Source organism: Candida jiufengensis, assembly GCF_024610255.1.
Source record: "Candida jiufengensis strain CBS 10846 chromosome Unknown scaffold1, whole genome shotgun sequence".
NCBI classification, from domain to species: Eukaryota; Fungi; Ascomycota; class Pichiomycetes; order Serinales; family Debaryomycetaceae; genus Lodderomyces; species Lodderomyces jiufengensis.
The window spans coordinates 368,546-390,783 of NW_026261562.1; the positions used below are offsets into that span (position 1 = coordinate 368,546).

Consider the following 22,238-nt stretch of genomic DNA (forward strand, 5'->3'; position numbering starts at 1 on the left):
AAGATAAAAGTAGTGACCTAACAATCAAATTTAATTGTTGATAAACTTGCTTACTTGTGATAATGTGATTTCAAAATCAATTGATTTTATTCAGTAAAATACCGCAGGGCTTTCATTGATAAAAAGTCTTGTTATTTCAATTTTATGACGTTGTTCCTCCAAATAATCGTATTGTTTTCTCGAGAAAAAGCATTTTAATAAAACTACCGAGCTCAAATAATCGCGATGAATTTTCCGACTTCATCCGTTTACAATAGAAAAATTAATTTAATTGAATTTAGTTTGTGAAATATGTACAACAACATCTGCTTAATATTTCTAATTAATTTAGAAACAAGCCCTTTTAATTTTAATTTTAGTTGAAGAATTCGCTCTGAATTAATATTGCAAGTAATAATGTATGTACATATATTATATGAAAAAAGAGGAGAAGAATTAAAATTTTAACATATTATAATTTATATGAAATTCTCCGGGAAAAGACCAAAATGAATTAAAATTATTTTGACATATTTCCTTTCAAATTCAACAAAATTGATTTATTATAATAAATAGGAGTAATAGTTAATTTGGAAAGAGAAATTGATTTTTAAAAGAAATTGTTACATTAAATTAACCCTTCCGTTGATACATATTCAAACTTTTTTAAATTCTAAATATAAAAGAAATATGATAATATAATTTATTATGATCTTATGATCTTTAAAAATTCAATTTAATCTATTTCCATTACTCCATTTCATAGCTACCAATTGACACACTAATAAGCTCGAAAAATTTTACGAAAATTAATTTTGCCGGTTTAGCAAGTAAATGGATGAATGGAACTTTTAATATTTGTAACACAAAAAACATAACAAATTTGATATTGTGTAATGGAAAAACTTATATCCAAATCTAGAACTTTTGATTTTGCAACCAAAACAATATTAATTAACTACGAAACTTTAATTTTCTTAAACGAAAAAAAACGTTTTAAAAATAGATCTGAAACAACAAAAGGAATATTTTCCTGATCGGAACAATTTGGAATAATATTCTTTTTCATCATCAAAAGCATTTAGTTAAATTAAAATTTCTATTTAAAAATAAAAGTATGTATATAAAATATATATTAATTCATTTAAGTGATATTAGTTTTTGATATATAACGATTATACTATTTATTATTTAATTAATCAGTTTTTCCGATATATTTTTCTTACTATAATAATCATAATATTTTTTCCATTTCTTAAATCCAATATCTTCAATACTTTTTATTGATTTATCATTTGGTACATCAATCATTATACATGAATTTATATCATTAATATTTTTTCCATTATTTTGATTATTTGATGAATTTGAACTTTTTAACATTGTTATTGCACTACAAACTAATCCATATTTAAAAATATCAATTAAATTTGAATAACTTTCATCTACAACTGGAGCTAATATACCACCAATTAATGGTAAATTTTGAATTGAAATGTTTTTATCATTATGATCATTTATTTTAATTAAGTTTTCTTCATTACATTGATCAATAAATGGAAAATATTTTGATATTTGTGATTTATTTGTAAATAATATGATACTTCCAATAATATTTTGAGTATTTGGTTCTAATGCAATGATTATTTTAACTTCATTTGGAATTTTATTATTTAATGTTAAATTTGAATAATAATGTTTTAAATTATTTTTGGATAATAATTTATTCAATTGATTTAAATCATTACATATATCAAATCTGACTCCAACAATCATTAATTCTTTTAATATTCTTTGTGGTACTTGCCAATCTGTTAAATCTAATTTCATTATATATTTTTCTTGAGATTTATTATTACCATTGAAATCCCAACCTAGATTTTGAAAAAATTTATCTGAATTTAAATTTTTATTGCCTGGAAACATTATTAATGGAAATGATGATCCTAATCGTATTTCAGTACAATGTTTTTCTTTACTTAAATATCTTATGGCTCTAGCCGTCAAATTTTTACCTATACTTTGAAATCTTTTTGACTTTTCAACTATTATATATATGATGTGACCAATATTTTCTTCAACCCACGTTAGTATAACTCCATATAGTATATTTAATGATGAATTTCTCACAACAAAAAGTTTTTGATTTGAAGTATTTAATAATCCACTCAACCTTTTGAAAAATTGTTCATCATTATATCTTATTGAATCATATATTTCATCAATTTCTGTATTATCTTTCCACAAATTAATTAAACTTTGAAAATCTCTTGACATATCAAATTCATCTACTAGCCACCTTCTTTTAATTTGTTGTTTTGAAATTGATATTTGTGACTTATGCTTTTGTTGTTCTTCATCTAATTTTTGCTTCTTATGTACAAAGTTTTTTTGTTCCTCTCCTGGTATACAACCTTCAGGTTCAAAATCTCCCATTAATAATCCAACTACTTTATTCAACGCATTACTTGTATAATCATAACAACAGATATATGCACTTCCCATATTTTTATCATAAAAGAAATCATAAGGTGACAGTGTCGCCACTATTATCAATGGTTTTTTGAGTTGTGACAATCCATCTCTTCTATTAAATGACGTTGGAGTTGCACCACATAGTATCGAAACATACTTGACAATTCCATTTTGATACATATTTCTCGAAACTTCACTTGTAAATACTATTACGATTTTAGATTTTTCGATTAGTGATTCATGTAGTGGTGTCAAACCATTTGCAGTATATGTGGTATGTAGCACAACATATTTCTTATCTTTATTTAATTTATGATTCGATAAGTATTCTCCAAAACATTGAAAGACTTCTTCACCAGTGAATAGCCTTTCCGTTGCTGCATTTTTCTTTCTTGGTGTTACAGGTATCAATAAGGGACTTAGCACCAAGATCGATTCAACTTCGTCAGATTTAAAATGCTTTGGTAATGGTAGTAAGTTATTGTAATCTCGTACTAATGTGATTGATTTTTGATAAGCTAAAGCTGATAATTGTTGATGCTTTTGCCATTGGTCAGGGAATTCGGATTTAAATAATGTTGGGTATTGTTTTGCTGATATAGATCCATTAGGAAAAATTTCTTTCCAAGTTGGTAACCTTTTTTGTAAATTTTCAATTCTTTCTAGACTTGCCATTACTGTTTCTTCATCTAAATTACCATTTCTCAACCCCTTTTTAATTGAATCAATTGCTTCATTCTGTAAATTTAAATCATGACAGACCATAACTAAATCACAGCCTGCATTTATTGACAAAATTACACCTTGACCTAAACCAATAGAATGATATAATGCCTCCATTTCCAAACATTCACTTATTACAAACCCCTTGAACTTTAGGTCACCTCGTAGTAAATTAGTCAAAATTATAGGTGACAAACATGCATGAGTTTCATCAGGACTTATGTTTGGAACGGCACAACCAGCGGCACTTACACCATCAAGTACATTTGCTTCTATTAACGTTTGAAATGGTAATGCATTAAATTGTTTTAGTTGAATCAAAGATTCTCCAATGACTGGTAACTCCAAAAAAGAATCAACAGTAGCATTACCCATTCCTGGAAAATGTTTCCCCACTGTATATAATCCACCATCTCTTAGCCCTTTCGCACACATTAATCCATATTTTTGTACACTTTCCAAAGTTGTACCAAAACTCCTAACTCCAAGTAATTGATGTGATAACTTTGTGACAATATCTAAAACTGGTCCCAATATTATGCTGAACCCAATTTTCTTTAATTCTATAGCTATAGCTTTTGAAATTTCATAAACTAATTGAGGATCTCCTGTTGCAGCCAAAGCCATAGCACTAGGATATTGAGTTAAAAACTCCGGATCAAATAATGAATTCATTATCCCACCTTCTTCATCAATCGCAAACATTAAAGGATATTTATATCTACCTTCAGTAAACGCAATATATTGTAAATCTTTTATTAATTTTGACATTTGTTCAACATTTATTGCATTCTTTCTTGATAATATCATTGATGAAATTTTTTGTTCAACAATTAAATGATAAGCTTGTGAAGTAACTTTTGTTCCTTGAAAACCACCACATAGTAGTTGACCTGCTCTATTCTCCATTTTTATTATTTATTGATTAGAATATATAATTCGATCTCAATGATTGGATCGGAGTTCGTTAATTGAAAATATATTACTTGTGTTTTGATTAAAAGAATTAAAATAAATAATGTTTTAGTTTTAGTTTCACAAAAATAAAAATATTTTGCAGTATACTTCATTTATGAACTTCACATAAAATTACAAACGAAAACCAATGAGAAATGTTACTAAAAAAACTTAGCTCGTTTTGTTTTAGGTGACTTTTTGCTAGCACTGTAAAGGAGGCTTATTTTGCAGAGTTTTGAATTTAACCTGGAGGTTAAATTTAACCATAATCATTATGGATAACTCTCCACAAAATTCAATGTCATATTTTTTTAAAACGTGACATAATATTCAGTAATACATTCCAGTGAAATGTTACATAAAGCTGGTCGTAGTGGGAAGCTGATAGCCCTATCGATAAATGATAAAATTATCACGCAATGGATGGCTTCTAATTATAATATTAAACAAATTACGTAAAGCTTGTATTCTCAGAAGACATTTGAAATTTTAATATAGAAATAAAGACAAAAAATATTATGTGTAACAAAAACGTCTCATGTTTCAAGATCGATTTATCTAGTTATACTCGCTATATCTACCAAGATCATTGCTATATTACATAAATGTATTGCTCTGAATGGGGATACCTGAATTATGGGATATTTTACGTCCTGCATTTGATGAAAGAATATCATTAGATGAACTAGTGGATCAGCATATTAAAAAATACAATCGTACGCCACGCGTAGCATTAGATGCTTACTTATTTATTTTCCAATCAAACCATAGTTCTATACCCGAAGAAGAAAATGGGAGAATAATGATACAAAATTTTATGTCGAAAATATTAGCATTAATAGGATTAAATATATCTGTGATGGTTGTATTTGATGGTAAGTTAAAACCAGATAAATCAGGAAATGGAGTAGCATTAGATTATGATTCAGAATTATCAAAATTAAAACTAGCAGAAGATGAAAATTTCTCAGAAAATAATCCATTTGTTGAAGAGATTAAAAGAGTTTTGAAAAGTCAAAAAATCGAATTTGTTCAAGCAGTAGGAGAAGGTGAAGCTCAATGTGCTCATATTCAAAGATTAGGAATTGTTGATTATGTTATTACTAATGATGTTGATGCCTTAGTGTTTGGAGCTACGAAATTATTGAGAAACTACAGTAGATTTCTTGAAGATATTGGACCTTCATCACCAGTAAAAAATGGAACCTTGAAACAAAAATATTATGTTACACCAGTTGATATGAATCATGTTGAAGAGAAATTAGGTTTAACAAGAGAGAGATTGGTGTTTTTGGCTTCATTAAGAGGAGGTGATTATTCTTCTGGTGTCGCAAGAGTAGGTAAAGTCAATGCTAAAAACTTAGCTTTATGTGGTACTCCTTTTGCTATGTTTCACAATAGGCAAATTACTAAAATAGAATTAAAAGAAGCAAAGAAAAGACCCGCTAATAGTTTATTTGAAGAACCTCCAGATTTTGCTAAGGAATTGCAAGAATGTTTTGTTAGAAAAGATGTTGTTTCAATATGTCCTTGGAATTATATAAAAGATAGAACAATCAGAAAAATTGCATTCAATAATCTATTACTTAAATTAAATCAACAAATCACACCACCGAACAGACACATTTTCGGAAGAAATTTGAATATAGAAGAATTAAAATTTGATGAGTATTACGTGTTACTATATTTTTTTCCGTTTGTCAACAAACATCTTCCAATATTCCTTCCCGATACCCTAAGTTTTGGAGAGCTTCAATCGGATTTTAAAGTTGATATTACTAGCGAAGAAGAAATGTTGAGAAAAAGTGAAATTGAAAATATTAAATTCGATGAAGATACTTCGTTCATTGTGTTAGGTCTGAATGAATTATATATTCCAGATAATTATGAATTCAATATAAAATATATCATTTTCAAATTAGTAACAATTAGTGATATTGTTAAAATAACAAATGATAAAATTGAAAAAGATGTGGAATTGATGATGTTAAAATATTCGAAAGAAGAAGTTACAAAGCTATATCCAAAATCAACTGAATCAAGGAGAGCTTTTGATTCACCAGAAAAAACTTCAGACGGTGAAAGCTACATATGGGTACCTAGATCATTACTAAATCTTCATTGTCCAGAAAAATTAGTAGCTTATGACAAAGCAAAAGAGGCTCATGAATATTATAAAAAACATGGTGTTTCAAGACAAGCATCAACTTTAGATTCGTTATTAAATTCTCCAATTAAAAGAACTGCTTCAGCTAAGAATTCACCAAATAAAAAATTAAAAATAATAGATTTAGACCCAGTTGCAAATCCAGTCTTCACTTCAGCTCAATTACCCAAAAACTCACCAACAAAGTCTCCTACAAAATTATCTCCTACAAAGAATAGAAAATCAAAAAAAGTAGTTCTTGCTGCTGGTCAGCAAACTTTATCAAATTTTTTCAAACCACATCAAAAACTCCATGAAAATAATCCATTTCTTGAACCTGATGTTTAATTTCCAATATTTCATGTAAATAGAAGGTTATATTTAATATAAATAAATTTCCTCGATCCTGTTGTCTCTTAATATATTGTAAATGTAAATGACGTATTTTAGCAGCAAAATATACTTTTAAAGATCTTGTGAGTGAAAAATTATTTTATACAAAAATATATTTGCAACAGCAAAACTATCCTCTAGAATCAATTTATAGACCATCTTATGTCAGAAACGGATGAGTTTGAATTTACAGGTAATCTAGGTTACAATGGTTTAGATGTTGCATTAAATTACTTTACAAATCAGCCAGATATTTCAACTATTTCCAACTCAGACTTAACAGTTATATTCAAATCATTAACCAAGAAAGATCCCAAAACAAAAGAAAAAGCACTTAATGATTTATTATCATTCGTTAATGAACAGAATTTGAATGAGTTTGACGAAGCGACTCTAGACTGTTGGGTACAATTATACCCTAAAGTAGCCATAGATAATTCGAAAACAGTCAGATCACTAACTCATCAAATCCAAGGTAATTTGCTAAAGACAATAGGTAGTAAAACTTATGGGAGATATTTAAAAACAACTATGCCCATCTGGGTAATGGGAATTTTTGACCCAGATAAGACTGTATCAAGCACTGCAAGCTCAGTTTTATTAGAGAATTTTCAAGGTGATTCTACAAAGACTGAAAAAATTTGGAATATTTTTGAAGATCAAATTTTAAACCTAATAGGATCTGTTACAATTGTTGAAACTCCTGAAACTTTATCTGACCCAAGGTATACAACTGAATCTGAAATACAGATCAAATATGATCGTGTGTTGAATATTGCATTACAAATTTTAATGAAGATCATTAATAATAAATCTGAAAAGTCTGAGGAAATGAGTACAATTTTAAAGCTGGACTCAATTTGGGATAGTTTGACTACAAGTGTTGAAGAGGAGACTATGAATTTGGGATTGTTCAAAACTATACTACTGCTAATTTTAAGATTATTCAATGACGAGGAAGACTCACTAAATATTAAATCCTTATACAAAACTATTTCAAAGTCAGTTCTAAAAATCAAATTTAACAAACTGAAACCTTCATTGATATATTCATTCGTAATAATACCGTTTTGGCAAGTGCTAATACAACTTACAAGATTTGGTTCCATAAACAAATTGAAGAAATCATTTTGGGATTTTAGTAGTAAGAGTCAACTGAGATTACATCATTATTTTGAACTCGGCCCTTGTGATCTGGATCCGAAATACTATGAAGTTGTTTATTCTTTATTTAATGAATTTAAAAGTAATGGAATTGCAGTTGTTGAATTTTCAAATGAGAAGGATTCTGACTTTTATGTAAATACTTTACTTGGCCAATATGACAAAATTCGTGATAAATTCAAACCAGCTTGTTTGACCTGCATTTTTAAATTTATAACCTTTTTTGACTCAGATGAATTACTGACGGTGATTGATAAGGTTTTGAATAACTTATCCAAAATAAGGATCTCATCAGTTAAGAAAGATATATTGATTCAATTTTCAAAGTTTGACGATTCTGACAAATTATCACAAGCATTTGAAAAATTGAATGATAAAATACAGGAGGCTCCCGATAAATATAGTGAACCATATCTTCATACATACTTTGACATTTTGAAGACGATGGGATTTGAAGAAAACATCGATGATATAGTTGATATAATATTGACAAATTTTGAGAATGAGGAAATAGAGAAGTCGATTGCTTCAAATTATGTTTTAGCATATTTGGAAATAATGAAGAAGCCAGCACCAAGAATGAAAGATTTCATAGATCAAATTGCCATTCAACCAAACGATGAAGTACTGTTCAGAATAATAAAAATACTTAATCAAGAGAACTTGTTAGACTCAAAAGACTTGCTGCATATAATAAATACTGCATTTTCACAATTATCCATCAACAATGACAAAGACTCATTTATATCCAAAACTGAAGTTGAAATTAATAAAGAGAAGTATCCCGAGATCTATAGGTATGTTCAAGAAAATTCAGCAAATGTTCTTGATGTGTCATATTTGAAGAAAATTATAAACTCCAAGGATAAAGAAGCTTTAAATACAATTATATCGAATCTTGATTCAGAATCTACGAAGGTTTTTGTAGCTACTATGACTGACCACTTACCACTTATCATTGACTTAAATTTAAATAAAATCCTTCAGTATGCTTGGAACAATGTTGATGATCTGAAACCATTTTTAAATTCATTACAATATGAAGAAATTTATTTGTCATCTTTGATGCAATATTTGAAATCTCGTGATATGCAAACAAATATGAATACTTTAGTCAATTTTGTCAAAGATGGACCTATGCCAACAGAATTATTTCATCAAACTTTCACGTCACTCATAAATCCTTTGAAACCATCTGAAATCGCAATATCCAATGCATTAGAACTGTCAATTTATATTTGTGATTATCAGTCAGGGCAATTTGAAGAGACAGTACTAGTGTTAACCAAGTTTTTATGTACCTTAGATAGCTCTGATGAGAAATTACAAACTTTGCTTTCAATAGGAAAAGAATATGTTGATGATTATGTCTTCACACAAAAATTGGATCCAAGTATTGAAGAAAAATTACAAGAGATATCAAGTCCGTCATTGGAAATACTGATTAGTACAATAATAGATAGCAAGCATCCCCTCATTGAATTAGCTAATGGTAATGATTTAATGTCATTTTATGCTGCCCGAGTTTTAACTAAGCATATTGAGAATGTTGCAGAAGAAATGAGTTTGTCACAGTTTGAACTGATCAACATTAATTATAATCAATTAGTTAAGACTCCAATGAAATTTGTTGCTGTAATAAATGGATTTAAAATTTTTTTGGCTTCAAAATCATTAGATCGTATAAGAAATTATGTATTTTCAGAGATATTAGTTGTTAGAAAAGAGGATGATATCTTAAATTTGGGTTTGAAATGGATCACTTTAATCATTCCGTTCATGTCGGGTGAATCAACCGAATCTGATTTATTCCCAGCTGTCAAATTATCAATGGTTTTAAAACAATTGGACAACTGGTTTGATTCTTCAATTTCATATGATGCAGAGTTTATTGATATGAGAATTCAAGTACTTAGATTTTTAGCATTACTTCCAAAATTTCAAACAAATTTATCGGATACTTATTACGATTTGGTTAATAAAATTTTAAGTGATAATTTTGATATGGCTGACGATAGAATTGATTTGAAATACTATACTTTAAAAGCCTATACTACTTTGTTCAACCAGCTAGACAATTTAGAGAATCAAGATGAGAGGTTGTTAGAACTATTCACACAATCTACAAATTCAAATAGTCGTATGTCGTTTGTTGTTAAACAAGTTTTAAAAAGAGCTTTGATACAGTCAAAATTTTCAATAAAGACATTAAAATCAAATCAAGATCAAATTTTCAAATTATTTTCACAAACTCCATCAATTACTATACAAAGATTATGTACTTACTATTCATCTCAGATATATCAACTTGAAAAAGATGATTTTGTTGTGGAATACCAATTGTCAAAAGACGGAAACAAGAAAGCAGAATTACCATCAGATTTAATGAATATAATTGTACAATTTAAAGTTGAAGAAAATTTTGATCTTTCCAGATATATGTTAGCGTGGTTCATGGTATCAAGCTTTTTTAAAGATGTCACCATATCTATTCGTAATGATTATTTGAACCAAATATTAGAGCATAAAGATTTTCAAACATTACTTTATTTCATATTCGAGCATCTTGATATTGACAATAAATTCATGTCTTTAACAACATTTGAAGAATACTCAAGTTACAATATCCTTGAAACAGACAATAATGAGTTTGAATATAACCTAAAATTAATTGGCTTAAACATCTACTATAAATTTTTAAGGTACGCTGGATTTCAAGTACAAATGTGGTACAAAGAGATAAGAGATAAACAGCTTCAAATGAAAATTGAAAAATTAACTTCACAATATTTGTCACCACCTATCATAAATGAAGTTTTAGAACTGGTCAATAATGAAAAAGATAAGTTACAAGGTAAAGAAGATAATCTTACTATAAAAGTTAATTTTGTATCTAATGAAATTAAAACTACATATATAGTAGATGAACAAAAATTAGAAATGGTTATCAAAATTCCAGTATTGTATCCATTGGAAAATGTCACATTTGACGGACCATCAAGATTTGGTGTGAAAGAAAACAGATGGAAAGCATGGTTATTAGCATCCCAAAAAATTATATCATTACAAAACGGTTCAATAATAGATTCAATTGAATTATTCTGTAAGAACATTAATTTGCATTTTTCTGGATTTGAAGATTGTGCTATATGTTATTCAATTTTACATCAAGATTTATCATTACCTTCCAAAACTTGTCAAACTTGTAGTAATAAATTTCATGCTGCTTGTTTATATAAATGGTTTAAAAGTTCAGGGAATTCTACATGTCCTTTATGTCGTTCAGCTTTCAATTTTAAGTATAGAAATTAGAAAATTAGTAGTAGTATGAATATATATATATGTATTCAATTTTATTTAACGCTTTGCCCAAGGTGCAGCAGTCATCGGTATATTCAGACTTGGTTTTGAAACTTTCTTTGTAGGTTTATTCGGCTCTTCTGGCTGATTTACCGGTAATGCTTTTCCCTGTTGATCTTTCCACAGATATAAAATCTCACCAAACCAAAAATGTTGAATAACAGGAAACTTACCCAAAACTTCAGCCAGATACATCTTTAGTAGTCCCTGTCTAACTTTGTTCCACAGTAAGACAGACATATGAATATCATAAATAATTGGACTATGTTCATTAAACGGACCAGTTTTTAATTTAAAAATAAACGCTATTGCATTGATGTAAAAATTAGATAATTTGTAAGTGGTGATAACTTGTTTCAGTAACGCTTGTCTTACTGACGGAGCAGATGGATCATTAACAAACTGAGAAGCTCCCAAAATATATATCAAATGGAAATGATCATCTAATCCCCAAACTCCATGAGATCCAGCTGGTTCTAAATTATATGTAAGAATTAAATTACGAACTAAATCGTAGTATTTCGCAAATAACACTAAAACTTCTTCACCTGATGGATTTTTTATTATATCATTGTTTTTTATCAAAGCTCCTATGAATGCTAGATATGATAATTCATGACCAGTTCCGTAATCTAATCTCATTTTGGAACCAAATGAATTAGCTAGATAATATTTAATCTCAGTAATGAATTGACTTTTGTTTTGTAGTTTAAGATCTAATTTTTCTAGTAGAGTTGGTAGGGTTTTATCCGCTTTCTCATACCATGTTCTATATGCTATATTACCAAACCTTGTTGGACCTTCAACTGGTGGTGTTTCATTTATAAGTTTATTTAGTTCGTCTAATAAGTTTATTATCACTTCCACATTATTCTGATACCTTGTATTGTTTTGTGTATCCAGTGTTGGTGGCGGTAGTGGAGTTTCAGTTATTGCTTGTTTGTCTCTAGTTACAATTTCTTTACTCAATACATTTGGTGGTACTTTAACTCCTTGTATCAACAATATTATTTGATTCAAAGATTGTTGTAGTTCTTTATATGCTAATGATTTTTCAAAATTTTTCAAATCTGATACTTCAAAAATTTTCTTACTTGGTTCTGACCCTTGTTCACTCATTTTAGTTCCAGCATTATTTCTGCTTGGTGTGTTTGTTTGTTTAAAAAAGTGATATTTTGAGAATTATTTTGCAATTCTCAATGCTACCATAATTTTATTAAGCGGTTTTTTTAGTTTCTCTAGTCTAGAAAGATTTAGAATGAGAAATAGAATTTATAGAAATTTTTAACCCTATAATAAATATGTACATTAATCATTAACTTCGTGAAGTTCTACTTTCAAGACTTTTATAAAAATTATGAACTTCTTTAGAAACTCTAATTTTATCAGCTCTAAAATGTTTTATTTGTAAACAATTTTTACTAACAGCTCTTGATATAGCAACATATGCATGACCATTTTCAAATATTCTGTCTAAGTCAACTTTTAATCTTGGTATAGTTTGACCTTGTGCTTTATGTATGGACATTGCCCATGATAAAATTATTGGTAACTGGACCCTAGTGGGGTTACCAGTTGAACTTTTTTCTTTACCTAATTCTATGACAAATTCTTCTCTATCAACTATCCTTGCTTCATCCATGCCATTTAATTTGTATAGGACAACTGGTAACATTTCTGCTTTTGTTTCTTGAGCAGTGTATTGAATTAACAGCTCAAATTTTGATTTTCTTTCATTTGGTATGGAATCAAAGATTTCTTTTTCTTTGGTACTCCATTCTTGTACAATTCCTATTCTTGAACTTAACAATCTTATTTCTTTCAACAGTTGGGGATCTAAACTTTCAAATGAACCATACAAATCCATCAATTTAAAAAATAAATTTTTAGTTATGAAAAATAAAATTGTGCCTAGTGTTCCATTAGCTAATGTATCGCCCATATTTTTTATATTCATTACTTGTGCACCTTCCTTTAAGATTAAATTGTCTTCACATAATAGTTGAGCATAATGATTTTTATACATTTCACCAACATGACTGTCAACTGCGGTATATTCATAAACTTTAGATTCAAGCTTTTGTAGTCTTCCATTATTAGCTTGTAAAACTTCTTTTCTCGTTGGAAATAGCTGCGTAGGTTCCAATCCATCATCATATTTAACTGCTTCGGTTAGTTTTTTAAATTTATCAATCATGTCTGGTTGATTTCTGACATCTCCAGTTCTTAATGCATTCAACATTTCAATTAGTTCATTGTCACCCTTTTGTCTAAAGATTTGTTTTAATACTATATTTTCTTGTATAACTAGATTCCAAGATTTAGCTTGAAAGCAGAATTTAATTTCTTTACCTCTTGTTGAAACTGGTGGTAGTTGATAAAAGTCTCCACAACATACAATTTGTATACCACCAAATGGTGCGCTATTACCTCTTACTTTTCTTGCTGTTTCTTCCAATTTATCAAAAAAGTGACCATCAACCATTGAAATTTCATCAATTATTAAAACTTTCATCATTGTCCATTTTCTTAATTTTCCAGGATTTCTTTGAATCATTTTGGCTAATTCATTTGGATTTTGTAAACCAAGACCAATTTCCAAGTATCTAAAAATTGTTTGACCATTAATATTACAAGCAGCCATACCAGTTGGGGCCGTAACACCAATATTATCTCTATAAATAGCTTTCAATCTTTTAACTAATGCTCTTAATACAACTGATTTACCTGTACCTGCACTACCAGTATAAAATACATTCAATTTTTTATTTACAACTTTGTCAATAATTTCCATTTGTTCAGGACTTAAGTCATCATTATTTATGATTTCAACTTGAGTTTGTTGTATACTTGATTGTTTTAATATCTTTTTAGCTTTACCACCATCAAATGAATCTAATATATCAGTATTTGATCTTTTTAAAGCAGGTGGAATAATCTCATGATTTAGCTCGTTAGCACTTTTTTCATTTAAAATTGAATTTGATCTTGATAATTGAGAATTCATTGGTGAATTAAATTTTGATTGTAATACATTATATAATTTTGGATCTCTAAAATTTGTCATTTCCGAACTTGTATCAGGATCTATTGAAATATCATGACCATCTCCAAATCCTTCATCATCATCATCATCATTATCTGTAGTAGTACTTAGTATTGAACTCTGTCTCTTAGCTGAAGGAATTCTATTAAATAAATTATCTGGTTGCTTTTTGCTAAAACTATTACTAAAATTATTATTATTATTATTTTTACATATATAAAAATCTGATATTGCTCTTTGACCAACTGGTAATTTAATTGAAGTCTTTTTCTTACTCATAAAGATATTGGATAATTAAATGGTTGATATAGAATATATCAAATTAATGAATATTTGGTTTTAAATTTGGTTGTAAAAAAATAAGTTATTGATGTATAGAACGCGTCATATAATAAATAATACTTATTATTATTTTTGTTTCAAATATTAATATACTTAACACGTGATATTTCACGTGATTGCAGTATTATAATGATAAACTTTTAAAAGATTTGATAATGAAATAAAACATGTATTATATTGCTATAATACAAAAATACTATTGAAGATCTAATGTGTATAAGAAATATTGTATAGAAAAGTATATTTATAAAGTGTAGAAGAGGTAGGCAAGATTATATAAACTAATTTAGTATATAATTCACGTGATAATAAATTAGAAAATAAAAACACAGCTACCAGATTGTTTACATTTTGATCTTTGTAACTAAAGAGAAGATTTGAATTTTAATATTTTGAATAATTCTTGATCTGTAAAATAACTACTTTACAACCAAACTTAAATATCATCACTAAGAACTATAACTCAATACGTTATAAAGATTGAATAGATCAAATCAACAAGCTGCTAATAAATGTATACACTACTACTACTAATCATCTAGTTTTTGTTTTGATTATAAACTATTCAATCAATGACGAAATCTAATTTACAGACTTTGCATGTGACAACAAAGCATAGTCAAAATGGAAATATAAACTCATTTGAAATTATAACCAATAAAAAAAATAATATACCACCGAAAGAAATAGTTGATGAATTATTTGATAAATTGTTGTCAATTCGAAACTTTTCAAAAGAAGCAAGAACTACTTTACTACATCAATCAATTGAAAGGAAATGGGAATTAATATTAAGAGAATATGAAAGTAATAGCTCATTTGATATAAGTATTAAATCTCAACATTTTGGTGGTTATAATTTGCATCAAAACATTGGAGATTATAATTTAAAAGAAAGACATAGTTCTAAAGATAATTTACCTGAATGGTTTATATCTCAAATAATGGCAAATAAATTTAAATTAAAAGACTTAAAGTATTTAGAAAAAAAATTGGAACACAGAGTCTCAATGAAAGAGCTGAAATATAATTGGATTAAAAAATTTATATCACTTCAAGGAGATGCAGTTGTTACTACTGTTTTGTCAAAAATTGGTAAAAAAAGTATAAAATCAAATGAAGAATTTGACATGGAATATTTACTTATAAAATGTATAAGGCATATCATAGAATTTAAAAAAAATGAAAATTTAGATTCAAATCTTACTAAATCCGAAAAATCAATTATACAATCATTAATAAGATCCATTAGATCTCCTAGAATTTCTACTAGAATTTTAGTTACTGAAGTGTTAATCAATTTATTGTATTCTTCTTTTAAAGAAGAAAATTTCTTGCATATTTTCTCAGATGAAACAAACAAATTTGTTACTTGGTTTGACGTAGTTAAATCATCATTATCAAAAAGCTGGTCTATTAGAAATGATGATTCATATTTGGCAAATTACTTCACGTTCACTTTAATTCTAATAAATAGTATCACACAATGTGCAGGCTCATTGAGGAAAAGATTACTAATTCGTCAAGATTTTATGGAGGCTGGTATTGATTATATATTTGGGAAAGCTAAAAACTTTAAAGATAATAGAATTAGAGATGAAATAGAGAAATACATTTTAAAAGAGACTGAGGATCAGAAACTTTTGAAAAAGAAAGAGAATAAAAGCTTACCAAAATTACCTAGCGATTTTTCTAGTGATGAATCTTTAGATTCTTGTTTGACAGAAATTGAAGATTGTGATGTTGATACTACAGAACTTACTAAAGGAATGGGGATTATATTGAAGAAGCTTTCCAGCCAAGAACACAAGTCTGGTGACATAGAGAAAATTGTAATACTTTTGGAATCTATGTTGAATCAAGTTACTTCGAATGAACAATTGTCAAATGTATCAATCCAAAGACTTATTGATGGATTAGCTTCAGAAGTTACTGCTAGGAAAGCTATTAGTGAGTGTCAACAATTACAAAAAGAGATCAAATTGCTAAAAGAATCAAATGAACTACTAAAGCAAACTGCTCAAGTGAAGGATTTAGAGGAACGTCAAAATTTAATTAAACAACAAGCAGACAAGTTGGAGTCACAAAAGAAACAAATTCATCTACTACAAAGACAAATCAAAAGATTTGAGGAAGACAAAAATCGTAAACCACGTCATAAAATCATCAATCATTCATTTGAAGATCTTGCTGAGACTAGAAATAATTCACCAAAGAAAATAACTGATGAATTAAACTCAATATTAGGTCATGCTACTTTTGCTGATTTAAAAGATTCAAATTCTACATCATTTCATAGAGGTCCACCGACTCCACCAGGTTTATCATCAAAGAAATTTTCAAGGTCTGATCTCACACTGCCACCTAAAGCTCCAAATTTTGACAAGTTCTATGAAACAAATGATTCAAGAGAATCAATACCAACAAGTTCATCACCAGTTCAACCAAGTGTTGCTCCACTTCCACCTCCACCTCCACCTCCAATCCTCCCACCTTTCCTCAATAGTATACAAAGTTCTTCACCACGACCTCCACCAATACCTGATTTTTTAAAAGATATCGAGAAAAAAGCAGCTCCACCTCCACCATTACCGGATTTTTTGAGAATATCACCATCTACACCAGCTCCACCTCCCCCACTACCTACCTTTTTGAAAAAAATACCTGATTCAAATAATTCAACTCCACCAGCACCACCTCCTCCACCTCCTTTACCAGCACAACCACAAAAGATAACAATAAAACCTGAAACTGATTCCAACAACTCCTTTAATTCAGAAAATAACGATACCGACACTACTTTACTCTCAATTAGACCAAAAGTCAAACTTAAACAGATTCATTGGAACAAGATTAATAATATTAATGACACTTTTTGGGAGGATATTGATAACACTACCATATCTGATAAGCTTGTTCAACAGGGAGTTTTTGATGATGTTGAAAAAATCTTTGCTGCTTCTACTCCTTCTATCAAAAAATCAGTCGAAGTTAAAGAAACTGCAAATCCAAATAAAATTAGCTTCTTATCTAGAGATTTGGCACAACAATTTGGTATCAATTTGCATATGTTTGCTGGTATACCAGAAGAGAAGTTAATACTTAAAATACTTAGATGTAACTCAGATATTTTGGAGAATATTAGTGTTGTCGAATTTTTCAATAATGATGCCTTAATTGAGATAAGTGAGGGCTTACTGAAAAATTTATCACCATATTCAAGTGACCCTAGATCTAAAGACAAACCAAGTAAAGATCTAAATGAATTAGAAAGAGCAGATAGATTGTTTTTAGAATTATGTTATAATCTAAGACATTACTGGAGAGCTAGATCCAAAGCTTTACTATTTGCACAAACTTATCAAAAAGACTATCAAGACTTAAATATGAGATTAAACCTAATCGATCTTGGTATTGATTGTCTCAAAAATTCTGAAAATTTCAGAAATGTATTAAGTGTCATAAAATTAGTTGGAAATTTCATGAATGGTGCATCAAAACAAGCTTTGGGATTTAAATTAGATACATTACAAAGATTAAAATTTATGAAAGATGAACTGAATTCAATGAGTTTTTTACATTATTTGGAAAAAGTTATAAGACAATCTTTTTCGGAATATTCATCATTTGTTGATGAAATTAGTGAATTAAATGAAATTCAAAATATTTCAACTGAACAATTAGAGTTAGATTGTCAAGAAATGGAGAAAAATTTGAAGATTATTAATAATGCAATGGAAAATGGCAAATTAAGTAGGGAAAAAGATCTACATCCATCTGATAGAATTAGAGAAACAATAAAATCTTCAATTGATGATGCAAATGATAAAATTCAATCATTACAAAAGCACTTAGAGGAAACAATGTCAGATCTAAAATCAATTATGGCGTTTTTTGGTGAAGATATCAATGATGGTGGGTCAACAAGAGATAGCTTTTTTTCAAAAGTAATGATATTTGTCACAGAATATAAAAAAGCTCATGTTGAAAATATTCAAAAGGAGGAAGAACAAAAAGTTTATGAAATTAGAAAAAAGAAAATTGAAGATGTATTAGCAAAAGATTTACAAGATGAAACAAAATTTGTTGATAGTGTTGAAGAAGCATCAGCTGTAATTGATATCTTGTTAGAAAAGCTAAGAACAGCTTCACACAAGAAGGAAAGAAGAACCAAGTTAAATAAATTAGATACCATAGTGACCACAACAATTGATTTAGATTCGCCAACAACTCCAAATCTAGATATTGAATATGAGAGTGTTAATAACCTCAAAAGAAGACTAACAAATAGGAAAAAGAATAATAAAGATATGATAAAAACTGATCAAATTAATAATATACTGCGGGCTCAAGTAATGTTACATCAGTTAAGAAATGGACCAAATGATGGTTCAAATGATAATTCTAATAATGGTTCAAATGATGATATTGAAAACAAAGAAAACCTTGGACATAATTTTAAAAGTGTATAGAAAACAATTTAGATAATATATAATGATTAATATAGTAGTTGTTGATTAATGAGTCTATCAATGTATCAAATGTAAAAAAAAAAATTCGAAGTTTTTGTGTAATTTTTCACATTTTTCAAAATTTCTTAAAGTCATTTTAATAAAAAAAAAAAATAATAATAATTTTATTTATGTATGTGAATCATTGAATCATCTTTATAAAAAACTAATGTTAAAATATGGAAGTAGACTGAGTCAAAGACTCATAAACTCAACCAAACTAATTTTGCAAAGACAATTCACCCAATCACACCTTCTATCAAATGCTACCATTGTTTCAGGTACTAAATTAGCTAGTAAAATACGAAATCAAATAGCAGAAAAAGTAGTAAATTATAATAAAGAACATTTTCAAATAGAACAACCAGAAAAATTCAAATTTAAACCAAGTTTATCTATAGTTCAAGTTGGTTCAAGACCAGATTCTTCAGCTTATGTGAGATCAAAATTGAAAGCAGCAGCAAAATCAAATATAAATTCAAATTTAATAAAATTGGATGAAAATATAAGTCAAGATGATTTAATTGATGAGATTGAAAAATTAAATAAGGATCCAAAAGTTCATGCTATATTGATACAATTACCTTTACCTAAACATATAGATGAAACTTTAATTACAAACTCTGTGATTACTGAAAAAGACGTTGATGGATTTGATCATTATAACGTTGGTCAATTATCTAAAAGAGGTGGAGTTCCAATATTCAAACCATGTACACCAAATGGGATAATAGAATTAATAAAGACTACTGGAATTAATTTAAGAGGTAAAAATGCAGTTGTATTGGGAAGATCAGATATCGTTGGTACTCCAGTTGCAACAATGTTAAGAAATGAAGATTGTACAGTTACTACATGTCATCGTCACACCAAAAATTTACCAGAAGTTGTTACTGGTGCAGATATTGTGATTGCAGCAGTGGGAATCCCAGAATATGTAAAAGCATCTTGGATTAAAGACGGTGCGATTGTCATTGATGTTGGTATTAACTATAAAAAGGATCCCCATGCTAAAAATGGTCAGAAATTAGTTGGTGATGTAGCATATGAAGAAGTTGCCAAAAAGGCAGGTTTTATAACGCCTGTTCCAGGTGGTGTTGGTCCAATGACTGTAGCAATGTTGTGTTCAAACGTGTATGATGCAGCAGTTTTACACCAACAAAAAGCTCATGAACATCAATTTAAACCACTTCCATTAGATTTACAAACTCCAGTTCCATCAGATATAGATATTTCAAGAGCCCAAAAACCAAAAGTCATAATTAAAATTGCAAAAGAATTAGGATTACTTGACAAGGAATTAGAACCATTTGGTCATTTTAAAGCAAAAGTTGATACAAAAGCCGTTATCGAAAGATTAGATGAACAAGTTGAAGGTTCTGCTGATGATAAAGGATATTTTGTTTTGGTTGCTGGTATTACTCCAACTCCATTAGGAGAAGGAAAATCAACTACGACTATGGGTTTGGCACAAGCTTTAGGCGCTCAATTAGGTTATAATTCTATAGCAAATGTTAGACAACCATCAATGGGACCAACATTTGGTGTAAAAGGTGGAGCTGCTGGTGGTGGATATGCTCAGGTTATACCAATGGATGAATTTAATATGCATTTAACTGGTGATATACACGCTATTTCAGCAGCTCAAAACTTGTTATGTGCTGCTGTTGATACAAGAATGTTTCATGAAGCTACTTCGAAATCTATCGGTGGGTTTTATAAGAGATTAGTACCTTCTAAAAAGGGTAAAAGAACATTTACAAAATCAATGTTGAAAAGATTAGAGAAATTAGGTATATCAAAGACAAATCCTGATGATTTAACCCCTGAAGAAATTGAAAAATTCGCTAAATTAGATATTGATCCAGAATCAATAACAATCAAGAGAGTTGTCGATTGTAATGATAGATTTGTTAGAGAAATCACTATAGGTCAAGGTAAAAATGAAAGAGGATTTACAAGAAAAACAGGTATGGATATTACTGTAGCAAGTGAATTAATGGCCATATTAGCACTTTCTAACTCCCTCAAAGACTTAAGAGAAAGAGTTGGTAAAGTTGTAATTGGTACTCAAAATGGTACAGGTGAAGCCATAACTGCGGAAGATATTGGAGTTGCAGGTGCTATCACAGCCTTATTAAAAGATGCCATAAAACCAAATTTAATGCAAACGGTTGAAGGTACTCCTGTCTTTGTACATGCTGGTCCATTTGCTAATATATCAATTGGTGCTTCATCAGTAGTTGCAGATAAAGTAGCATTAAAATTAACATCTCCATCAAATCCTATAAATAATGGTCATGCCGGGTTTGTTATAACTGAAGCAGGATTTGATTTTACAATGGGTGGTGAACGTTTTTTCAATATTAAATGTAGATCGTCGGGATTAAAACCAGATACTGTTGTATTAGTTGCAACAACAAGAGCTTTGAAATTACATGGAGGAGCTTCAGATGTTAAACCAGGACAATCATTACCTTCCGAATATGTCACTGAAAATCTTGAATTTTTGGAACAAGGTTGTGCTAATTTAGCTAAACAAATTTCAAACATAAAACAATATAATGTACCTGTTGTTGTTGCTATAAATCAATTTGAGACTGATACAGAAGCAGAAATAAAATTAATACAAGAATTAGCGTTGAAATCAGGTGCTGATTATGCTGTACCTTCAAATCATTGGGCAAAAGGGGGATTAGGAGCTAAAAAATTAGCTGAATCCGTAGTTGAAGCTGTAAAACAATCACCAAAAGGTCAACAACAATTTCTTTATGATGTAAATGACTCGGTGGAAAATAAATTAAATATAATAGCACAAAAAATGTATGGAGCAAAAGATATTGAACTTTCACCATTAGCTAAAAAACAAATTGAAACATATACACAACAAGGATTTGATAAATTACCTATATGTATAGCCAAAACTCAATATTCATTAAGTCATGATCCTGCTTTAAAGGGAGTACCTACAAATTTCACAATTCCTATTAGAGAAGTTAGATGTTCTGCAGGTGCTGGTTATTTGTATGCGTTAGCTGCTGAAATTATGACTATACCTGGTTTACCTACTCATGCTGGATTTATGAATGTTGAAGTAAATGACGATGGACAGATTGAGGGATTATTCTAGAACTAAAAGTCA

The 22,238-nt window shown here is 28.9% G+C and overlaps 7 protein-coding genes across 7 annotated transcripts; 4 read left to right on the forward strand and 3 right to left on the reverse strand. All coding sequences in view use genetic code 12, as the record gives it.

The window, feature by feature from the left end:
* Positions 1–1,170: 1,170 nt before the first annotated feature.
* Positions 1,171–4,086, reverse strand: NGS1 (Ngs1p; the record flags this gene model as incomplete). The annotated part of the gene is made up of 1 exon (XM_051764577.1): positions 1,171–4,086. One exon carries the CDS (start codon positions 4,084–4,086, stop codon positions 1,171–1,173), a length of 2,916 nt encoding a protein of 971 aa, XP_051617976.1.
* Positions 4,087–4,753: 667 nt separating this feature from the next.
* Positions 4,754–6,628, forward strand: KGF54_003935 (crossover junction endodeoxyribonuclease; the record flags this gene model as incomplete). Its single annotated transcript, XM_051764578.1, has 1 exon — positions 4,754–6,628. The coding sequence occupies one exon, from the start codon at positions 4,754–4,756 to the stop codon at positions 6,626–6,628; it is 1,875 nt and encodes a 624-aa protein (XP_051617977.1).
* A 207-nt stretch (positions 6,629–6,835) lies between these two features.
* Positions 6,836–11,149, forward strand: KGF54_003936 (ubiquitin-protein ligase; the record flags this gene model as incomplete). Its single annotated transcript, XM_051764579.1, has 1 exon — positions 6,836–11,149. One exon carries the CDS (start codon positions 6,836–6,838, stop codon positions 11,147–11,149), a length of 4,314 nt encoding a protein of 1,437 aa, XP_051617978.1.
* A 45-nt stretch (positions 11,150–11,194) lies between these two features.
* On the reverse strand, positions 11,195–12,316 carry RRD1 (peptidylprolyl isomerase; the record flags this gene model as incomplete). The annotated part of the gene is made up of 1 exon (XM_051764580.1): positions 11,195–12,316. One exon carries the CDS (start codon positions 12,314–12,316, stop codon positions 11,195–11,197), a length of 1,122 nt encoding a protein of 373 aa, XP_051617979.1.
* A 196-nt stretch (positions 12,317–12,512) lies between these two features.
* On the reverse strand, positions 12,513–14,522 carry KGF54_003938 (uncharacterized protein; the record flags this gene model as incomplete). The annotated part of the gene is made up of 1 exon (XM_051764581.1): positions 12,513–14,522. One exon carries the CDS (start codon positions 14,520–14,522, stop codon positions 12,513–12,515), a length of 2,010 nt encoding a protein of 669 aa, XP_051617980.1.
* Positions 14,523–15,157: 635 nt separating this feature from the next.
* On the forward strand, positions 15,158–19,057 carry BNR1 (Bnr1p; the record flags this gene model as incomplete). The annotated part of the gene is made up of 1 exon (XM_051764582.1): positions 15,158–19,057. One exon carries the CDS (start codon positions 15,158–15,160, stop codon positions 19,055–19,057), a length of 3,900 nt encoding a protein of 1,299 aa, XP_051617981.1.
* Positions 19,058–19,265: 208 nt separating this feature from the next.
* On the forward strand, positions 19,266–22,226 carry MIS12 (Mis12p; the record flags this gene model as incomplete). The annotated part of the gene is made up of 1 exon (XM_051764584.1): positions 19,266–22,226. The coding sequence occupies one exon, from the start codon at positions 19,266–19,268 to the stop codon at positions 22,224–22,226; it is 2,961 nt and encodes a 986-aa protein (XP_051617982.1).
* Between the last annotated feature and the right edge of the window lie 12 nt (positions 22,227–22,238).